Raw genomic sequence first — 9,694 nt, forward strand, 5'->3', positions numbered from 1 at the left:
TTTATTTTTGGCTGTGTTGGGTCTTCATTGCTGTGCGTGGGCTTTCTCTAGTTGCTGCGAGCAGGGGCTACTCTTCGTGGCGGTGCTCAGGCTCTAGGTGCGCGGGTTTCAGTAGTTGTGGCGCACGGGCTTAGTTGCAGAACCTACATTTTTAAACTATGCTATCTCCCCTCCTGCTTCAGTCCTCACCCCGGCAAAGATATGTCTCCTTGGATTGGGCAGCTCCTCTTCTCCTTAAGAATCATTAATTTAGAATTGTACGCTTTTATTTTTAGTTGTTATTTCTTAATTTATTCTTGTTCTTATACATAAACAGAAAAATGTACATCAGTATTAGTCTTAAGATATTTTTAGAAATTAAAAAAAATATATATATATATATATACACACATATATAAAAGAATGCGTAATAAGGACTAATACTCCTAAATAGATTTTATCCAAATATTAGTATATTAAATACACTCGTGGTATTAGTACATTAACTCTTCCTGTAATTTAGATAGTATGACAACCAAATAATCCCCCTCCAATAATGTCTCTTAACAGCAGGGAGAAGCCTAAAAATAAGGGGTGATCTGATTTGTAGTTTGTTATCACAAACAGTGTATAGGACAGAATTTCAGGTTATTTTATAATGTTACTTTAACACTGTTATTTAACATCCTTGAAATATTTATCATTTTCCTTCTATGTGTTTGTGGATTTGATCTCAAAATACTTTCCGTAAGGAAGGTCCTAGAAATAATGTATGTCAGCATTTTAAGAAGCAGTCTGATTGGTCTTCTGTCATGCTAACCATGTACAGAAGAGTGCCTCAGTTAAGTGGCAAGTGAAAAAATTTTACATAAAATTTTCCACATTCTCGTACCACATTAAGATAAATGTTCATTAAAAGAGAAAGAAACCAAGCAAGTAGGCAAGGTTCTGAATGTGCCCTGGGCACAGCATGGATGCAGAAGAACCTCAGGTCTTTGTACCCCTGATCATCCAAATAACGTTGTGGTAATGATGGTTGAAACAAAAATACGTCTCATGATAAATGAATAGAAAAATTCAGTTAGCCGCTATATTTAAAATAGATAACCAACATGGACCTACTGTATAGCACAGGGAACACTGCTCAATATTCTGTAATAACCTAAATGGGAGAAGAATTTGAAAAAGGATAACGTGTATATGTATAACTGAATCACTTTGCTGTACACCTGAAACCAACACAACACTGTTAATCAACTATACTCCAATGTGAAATACAAATTTTTTTTAAAAAGAAAAAACTCAGTTAGCTGTATTGACCATTCCCCGTAACTGAGATGTTACCTTGGGGACCCAAAGTGTCTTTTGGGTTCCTTGGGCTCTCGAAAATGTCAACAGCCTCCAAATGAAGAGAATTCCAACTGCTTCATTTTGTGCTGGCTGCTGTAACAATATATATTTCTATAATAAGATGTGACATCAATTGTCTGTTTTAATATCTAATGAAGTGACTCAAGTATTTTAGACATATTAGATAGCACTATGTTTGGCCTACGGAGTTTTTCAGATTCGTAAATTATTGAGTAAATGGTACTGTAATTATCCTAATTATTATTATTCTTTTTGTTAATGTCTCTGTATTGAATGATAGCTTATAGCTGTTTTGCCAGACTTTAGACCTGAGAGTTTTGGTCTACCTTGTCCTGTGGAATTTTGTGGTTTGCACTTAGTTGAGGAAAGAGAGAATAAGTAATTTGTTTTCCTTTCGGGGCAGGATGTTGAGAAAGAACTGGAGATCCAGATCAGCATGAGACAGGAGATGGAACTGGCTATGAAGATGCTGGAGAAGGATGTCTGTGAGAAGCAGGATGCCCTGGTGTCTCTGCGGCAGCAGCTGGATGATCTCAGGGCTCTTAAGCATGAACTTGCCTTTAAGTTGCAGGTAGGCTCACTGGCTCTCTAAAATCCCAGGGCTTCCCTCTGCCCCTCTTCTTCTCTAGAATCACACTTTAAATAGAAGAAGAAAGAGTCACATCTCATTTTGAGGCTAGCTACCAATAAACCACTTTAGGAATCAGTCTATCCTAGGATCCTGTATTACTGTTCTGGAAAGTCATGGCCACTTTTTATGTTGTAACTGGACAAGAGGGTCTTTTTTATCCTATAAAATAATTTCTGCTCTCCAGCCTAACTTGCCAACTGAGTTATATAGATAAATTGATGTACTTTCCAATGTTGATTTTTGAGACAAAACTGCATATAACAATAGTAATCTTAAATGTTGCTTCCTGCTTTTTCTACATTTGGTAATTAACTGATATGCAAATACATGAGCATTTCTATTTCTCTAGTTCCCGCTTACCATTAGGTTCAAAAGGTATGTGTGATTTGTTTCAGGATTTTATGTTATATGCAAATATAAACATCACTCATAATTCTTTTCCATAACAGAGTTCAGACTTAGGAGTAAAACAGAAAAGTGAACTAAACAGTCGCTTGGAAGAGAAGACTAATCAGATGGCTGCTACCATTAAACAACTTGAACAAAGGTAAAAGTGCGGTTTCTTTAGTGAAACACTTAGGGTGTTCAGTCCTGGACGTGAAGAGAATGCGCTATGCATTTGGCAGAGAGTATGTGGGAATCTCCCAGCTTAACACCAGGCATGCAAGTAGAAAGCAAACCAGTTAAATTTTGTGTTTTTTAAAGATGTCACTAAAAACGCTTTTAGTGTCATGTGTTAGAGGAGGGATACTTACAAGGATGAAAGGACTTTTAAATCTGTTTGTGATTCTGTTACTGTTCATCACTCAAGTCTTTGAAGACTTTGGTGCTAGGTGATGGAGGGGAACTGAGGGCCCTTCTAATAACTGTAACCCCTTTCCCTCCTCTCTCTCCTCCTTTTTCTCTCTGCTTTCTCCTGAATAGTTCTATAGCTTCTACTGTCACATCCCGCCCACACCTCTTAGATCTGTCGGTCTCCTGCTCTGTCCTCAATCTGGAGACCAGTCTTGCATTTTCATCCCCTGACCAGTTATTTCCCACCAGTACCTACAATTCAATCTGCCCAGAGTACATCTTCTCCCTGTGCTACTCTTTTCTCTTTCTGTCTGAAGCCACCATGTTCTTCCTGATGACTCAGCTGCCAAGAGAAATGGCTAAGGCTTGAAGATTGAATGTGCCGCGGCACCCGTGGTCATTAAGCGTTGCCAGCCTGTGTTGCTACCTGTTAACACCGATCACCCTTCTTGCACCTGAGCAAAACTAAACTACTTACTAGACATGCTTCCCATTTTCCCCATCCATGTCTTGCCTGATAGTTTCACCAATTAGAAATGCCCTTTGTCTTCCCACTTCCTTGTTCTTCAGATACATTTTTTATGTTCAGGCTTCAATGCCACCTACCCAAAGCTTCCTCTAACACTCCTTCCCAGCTAAAAGTAAACTGCGAATTTGTACTAGTTGGAATTCCCATAGCCTTATATCCATACCTATCTATTATACTGCTTATAGCACTTCTGACTTTGTCCTACCTTATAAACCTTTATATACGTATCTTCTGATGAGAATGTGAGTTCCTTGACGTTAGTTAACTAATCCTTTAAGTTCCCTTGTTGGATCTGTCACAGTGCCTTGAGTGTCCAAGGCATTCATTTAGTAAATGCATGGATGAAAGGATGAATGGATGGCTTCTTTTATTCAGATGGCTCTTGACCAGGGTGGGTCCTGAACAGCACTGCATATTACTGTTGAAACAAAAGTTAATTGCAAATTAATAAATAAGCTTGAAAAGTCTGGTTTGGCTGATTTGAAATGAAAAAGTATCAGCCTATCTCGGAAGTTATCTAAGTGCTTGCTCATAGCAGTTATATGTTTATGATTTAACAAATCAATTTTAGTGTTCATAAATTGTGTTTTTGAAATGTGTCAGATTATTTTTCAGTGGATTTTTGGCTTGGCATTTAAAGCAGACAGAACTAAAATAATGACTTACCTCTTCAAGTATTATTAAGCTGACTTATTCTCTTGCTATTTTTGTCTTTCCTATTTATTCATTTTCTCATTCCCCTTTCACTCCCATTTTTATTTTTATTTTTATTGTATTAATACAGTGAGAAGGATTTGGTGAAACAGGCAAAGACCTTAAATAGTGCAGCAAATAAACTGATCCCAAAACATCATTAGGCATTTTACAGCTGGTCACCTCGCAAGTGGGATACCACAGCTTAATTGTAAAAGGAAGAAATCTGAAAGTTATTGCATTTATGCTCTGATTCTATATAAAATGTCACCAAGCACTGAATTTGCTGGACTTTTTAAAAAAAAAAAAGTTTGATATATATAGGCTGTGTTTTCTTCTTCTTTATTTTCTCCCCAGAGTTAGAGAACTGAGTATAAGTTCTCAATTAAATACCAAATAAACTTTGAGAAATTACTTCTGAGTTGACCAATAAATAAACACACCATTAAAAAACATCCTAGGGAATTGAAGCTCTGTACATATATGACTGATACCTTTACAGTCCAGTCCCCAACAATACCAGTTTCTAGGTGCGATGTCCGTGTCATTGAGCCTGTTCTGCCGTTGCGATGTAATGAACTAGAGGTGACTGCCACATGGTCTTGGACTCTTCTAAAGTAGTTCTGTGTCTCTTAGGCCATGACCCCTTTTCACTTTTGTTATCTAGGTTTAATCCCCAAGCCAAGGATAAGTACTTAGTATTCCACTACAGTTCTACTCTCAGTAACCAAGATTGCTTGCAACTATTTTGCCTTAGTGACTTTGGTGGGGGGCAGCATCCTTACATTTCTTTAAAGTCTTAGAGATAAAGTTAGTGATTAGGTAACTTATGATAACATAATAATGTGGAAGCTTGGGAAAACCCTCCTGATATCTGTCATCTTCTACCTCTGCCATTTTCCTGCAATTCCACGTCCTATTTAGGTAGCTCAGAGAGAACAATTTTAATAAAAACACATCTCTTCTATTAAAAAAAAAAAAATACGCTCCACGTTTTTCACATCTAGCCTGCTTTTCCTTTTGGAGTAAAGACAACAAGGCACAGACATGAGTGATGGTTTCCTGCCTCTTGTTCCTTGCTGGCAACGTTTACTTAAGAGTTTCTGTTACTTTTTGTTCAGATGGGAATTTGCTTAAGTTTCTAGGAGAATAACAATCTATTAGAAAACCATTTCAGAGTAGGAAATAGACAAATGATAAACTTACATTCATTATTATTATTTAGTCTAAAAATAAAGGTTCCCGGTAGGTATTCATAAACAATAATCAGCAGGGCTTCTTTTTCTAAGTGACCACAGATCTGACCCTTCCTAGGCATTACATTGTAATAATCCTATAAATACTTTGATTTTTTTTAAAAATGACTTTTGATTTGGGGTAACAGGTGTTAGTTACGTAAGCCTTTATTCCTTCAAAAAGTCTTGGGAAAATTTTTGTTTTTCTGTTTTTTCTCATTCTAGTAGATTTGCAGCATTTCAGCTGCTTAAGTGGGGACAAAGATAACCCCTTTGCTCCCAGCTCTTGAAATTCTTTACTGTCTTCTTGGAAAAAAAACAGAATTAAGAGAGTAAGATAGATTTCATGTGTGTTTTTATAGGTCCTTGCAGACTTGAACCAAGGTCAAGTCAAAGAGCCTATGACCAACTTCATGGAAGAGCCTGTACTTTTTTTTTTTTTTTTTAAATGTGATACGCGGGCCTCTCATTGCTGTGACCTCTCCCGCTGCGGAGCACGGGCTCCGGACGTGCAGGCCCAGCGGCCACGGCTCACTGGCCCAGCCGCTCCGCGGCATGTGGGATCTTCCCGGACCGGGGCACGAACCCGCGTCCCCTGCATCGGCAGGCGGACTGTCAACCACTGCGCCACCAGGGAAGCCCGAGCCTGTACTTTTGAACTTAGTTTATTTCTTATAATTTTGCACCTCTTCTTCATCAACCTTTTGTGGTGATGAGTTGCCTTTTCTATGAGCATTTGGAAGGAGTGCTCAAACACCAAAATAAAACATTTTAAAGACTATACATAGTAGCATAGTAGCATGCTCCCAAATTCTATTACAGAGAGCCCCAGATATTTCACCTTAGAACATGCTTCTTTATAGGTGCAAAGTTATAGGATATTTGGAAGAAAACATGCACAATCTTCCAGAGAATATGGTCAGGAATCTTATGCAGGCCCAGTGCTGAATTGTTTGTCCACTTAGTCACACACCAGTTGGTAGAAATGGAAAAGGAAAGAGATAGCCAAAGGCTTTTCATTATGTTAAAAACCCGAAGCCTGGGTAAAGGTTGATGTATAGTGTCCAGTGATTTAATATAATTTGTGGTTTAGGGAAGGGACCAGGAAAATGTTCTAATTCCACATATAAGAAGGTAGTTGCCCATTTGCAAGTTCCAGTGAGTGTAAAACAGAAATATAAAGTACCAAACCTATTAGGAAATAAAAACAAACAAAAAAGTGGATTTAACTTTAATTACTATGTACTTGAGGTTGGCTTTGGATATGGATTTTCTAAAAAGTGATGTTTTATTGTTTATCATCTAATGGCTGTAAACTGTAGTACTAGAATAAAAAAAAATGGAAAATCAACTATTCCTCTGCCTGGTTCACCTTCATCTTGCTTTTTTTAAAGAATTTGTTTCTTCTCCATCTTTTCTCCCCCCATAATTTCTTCCCATGTCCTACAAAGTTTATTTTCCTCTCTCTGTCTCTTCATGCCCTTGGGTTGTTTTATTTTGTGTTTTGAACTTGGTCTTCCTCCCCACCGTGGCTTGTGTTTTTTATCACAAGTTCATATGGCTCACATCCAGATTGCGCCAGGCTGAGCGAGGCCGCCAGTCTGCTGAATTGGACAACCGGCTCTTCAAGCAGGACTTCGGAGACAAGATCAACAGTCTGCAGCTGGAAGTGGAGGAACTCACCAGGCAGCGGTGAAGAATGGGTGGCTTTAGCGGCCAGGGTGGTCATGGGAAGTACTAAGGCCAGACAGCAAGAGAGGGGCGGTCTCCTGATCAAGCCATGTCTGTTTTGTCCTGCCATGTCCTTTCTCCAGAATTAGAATTCAGAAAGCTTCACATACATAAGCATTCCCAAAATCTCGTCAACATCTTTTGCCATCAAAGAATTAGGAAATTAGAACCCAAGATCCCAGGTAAATAGGATGGAGTAAGAGAATTAAGAGCCAACACAACACTAATAATAACAGGATTTCCTGAATTCTTACTGTGTGCCAAATACTTTACTAAGCACTTCATATGCATTCTCTCCTAACATCTTCCCATCGACCCTATTTGTAGGTGATCTTATTACCCCCACCTTCAGAGGAAATTGAGGCTCAGTGGGGTTAAACTGTCCAAATTCCCACAGTTAAGCTAATAGGTAGCAACACTAATTTAAAAGCCAATTTCCCTGACTCCAAGCCCTTAACCATTCTTCCATACTGTCTCTCAAATGAGACTCAACTCTGTACCTAAGGCACTGACTTCAAACAAATAGAACTTTGCTGTTGGATGTAAAAGCACACAGTTACTAAGGATACTAGTGGTTGAGGGTGTAACTGGGGATTAACTACATTAACTGTGAAGAGAGAGCAGCTAATTCATATGTAATGGGACTACAGTTAGTGCTTTCATACTGTATCTTGCTGAAAATTTAGAAATACTGTCTTTCAATTATAGTAAATCCTACTAGTTGTCATTCAGTTGACCACAACTTTTCATTAAGAGTTAGTATTAAATGTTGCTATTCGGAGCCGTGACCCTCAGGCACTGGGAGATCCGAAAGTGCATTCTTAATCATCCAAGGAAGATTAAACATGTTGAATGTATTTCAGTGTTACTGGTTTGATTGTATTGTATTTTAGTACTTTAAAAACTGGTTGTCCATATATATCTGGTATACTTTTTATTAATCAAGTATTAAAATTTAATTACTGAACTCTAAGAAAAGGGTTTGGCATTCTTTAGAAGATAGGAGTACAGAAATCCAAATTTTCATCGTTTTTCTCTCCCACCTATCCCAGGAACCAGCTTGAGTTAGAACTAAAACAGGAAAGAGAAAGAAGGTTACAAAACAACAGGAGCATCCCAGGAAAGGGTTCCCAGAAGCCAGAACCCCAAACGGTAATATTTGTTATTCCCATGTTTATTTACTTAATTTTTAGAGGCTACCTTGATCGGCCGGACAGTTTTCTCTTATGGAACACATGCTTAATTGCAATGGCCTTGAGTATGTAGGTGGCAGGCAAGAGCTGGAGTAAACACATGGAGGCTTGATTCTGAGTCTGCCCCTGGGACACTCTAACTTGAATTCATTTGGAAAAGGGGATTAATGACCATAATTCCCAGTGACCATCTTATTCCTTTCAGTTCGTTAAGTAAGATTATTTTAGTATCTAATATTTTTAATAATATGGTATAATCATCCCTCCCCAACCCTGAATTCCCCTTTAACAGAATTGTCTTAAATATGGCTTTGCTTCTGTACACCTTTATCAAGTCATGAAGATTTCAATTTTAGTATACTCAACGTACTTCTCTTGGGAAAATCAGAAAAAAAGGGAATTAGGCACGGGGAAAGGAAGGTAATACAGAGTGGTTTAAGGAGCAGGAGTAGAAGCTTCTACAGAACAGTGTTAGGAAAGAGACCTCCAGCAACCTGTAGTGGTGAGAGATCTAACATTGGATTAAGATCATCTCTGGGACCCAGGAAACCGAGCCACTCTCTTCAAATAAAATCAGGAAAGCCTGAAATACTTTTTCTGTCAAATACAGGGAAAAAAATTACCTTCTTTGTAAATATTATATATAACAAAGCAGGACAAATTTATAAGCTTTTTAAAATTTCTACAGAGTGAGCTGCTAATTTGCTGGAGAGTAGAAAAGTGGTAAACGTAAATTTATTACACCTCTAATGTAACATGTGCAAAGAACCATCCTCTCTGTAGCAGGCTGTCTTTATTATCTTAGTTTAGTGAACATAAAATCTACGTATAAGGGCTTACAGAGATTTACTTAAAATCTTGGCCTATCTTAGCCTGTTTTTCCAGTGAGGCCTTAGATTTCTCAGTCTTGAATCGCCGTGCAGTGCGAGCCTTTCCAGGAGTGGTCTGAGAACGTACATGCTCCTTTTAGAGGCTGATGGGCAAGGAGTTCAAGGCAGACAGCAGTGTTTGTGCCACAGGAAGAACTTGTCCCCCCAAAACTGCCCAGGCAGGGCTTAGCAGCCTTGGTAGAAATGCAGTGTGGAATTTTCCATTGGTCCTTCAGAGTAGAAAACTCCTCGAGTTGTATAGGCTATAGAAGTTGTCATGATACTGAGGCAACTACTCGACCGAGCGTCTAGAGGATTACACGGTCTGCTGGACGTGGCCATGCTCGGTTTCACTAGCTGTCCAGAGCTCAGCTGGGGGTTTGTGTGTGTGTATGTTTTTGTTTCTTTTCTTTTCTCTAAGAAGTAACTGATACCTTGAAGCCACTTTGTAAGTAAATAGGATACATTCTGAATTTCATTTGAGTCTCAAGCATTAAAGAAAATATCTACTCTGAAAATAATTTTTTGCCAACCCTATCAGAATCATTTGTTAAGAAACTATTTGGAACAAAGAATGATGGAAAATATCTCGAAAGTTAAACTCCTTCCCTAATTAAAAAAAAAAAAAAAGGGCTTCCCTGGGGGCGCAGTGGTTGAGAGTCTGCCTG

The 9,694-nt window shown here is 38.5% G+C and overlaps 1 protein-coding gene across 4 annotated transcripts in view; it reads left to right on the forward strand.

Moving 5' to 3' along the window:
• The window catches only part of RUFY3 (RUN and FYVE domain containing 3), an 84,420-nt gene that overhangs the window by 68,495 nt on the left and 6,231 nt on the right, over positions 1 to 9,694 (forward strand). Inside the window, exons 12-15 of one of the 4 annotated variants that reach the window (XM_007446095.1) lie at positions 1,754 to 1,921; positions 2,431 to 2,528; positions 6,806 to 6,925; positions 8,017 to 8,116. In XM_007446095.1, the coding sequence (XP_007446157.1) occupies positions 1,754 to 1,921; positions 2,431 to 2,528; positions 6,806 to 6,925; positions 8,017 to 8,116 (486 nt within the window). Of the gene's footprint in view, positions 1 to 1,753; positions 1,922 to 2,430; positions 2,533 to 4,089; positions 4,437 to 6,805; positions 6,926 to 8,016; positions 8,117 to 9,694 lie in introns of those variants that run through there. The other 3 variants (XM_007446098.1, XM_007446097.1, XM_007446096.1) reach the window with 3 other exon arrangements.

The sequence above is a fragment of the Lipotes vexillifer genome, unplaced genomic scaffold (genome assembly GCF_000442215.2).
Source record: "Lipotes vexillifer unplaced genomic scaffold, Lipotes_vexillifer_v1.1 scaffold933, whole genome shotgun sequence".
Classification (NCBI taxonomy): Eukaryota; Metazoa; Chordata; class Mammalia; order Artiodactyla; family Lipotidae; genus Lipotes; species Lipotes vexillifer.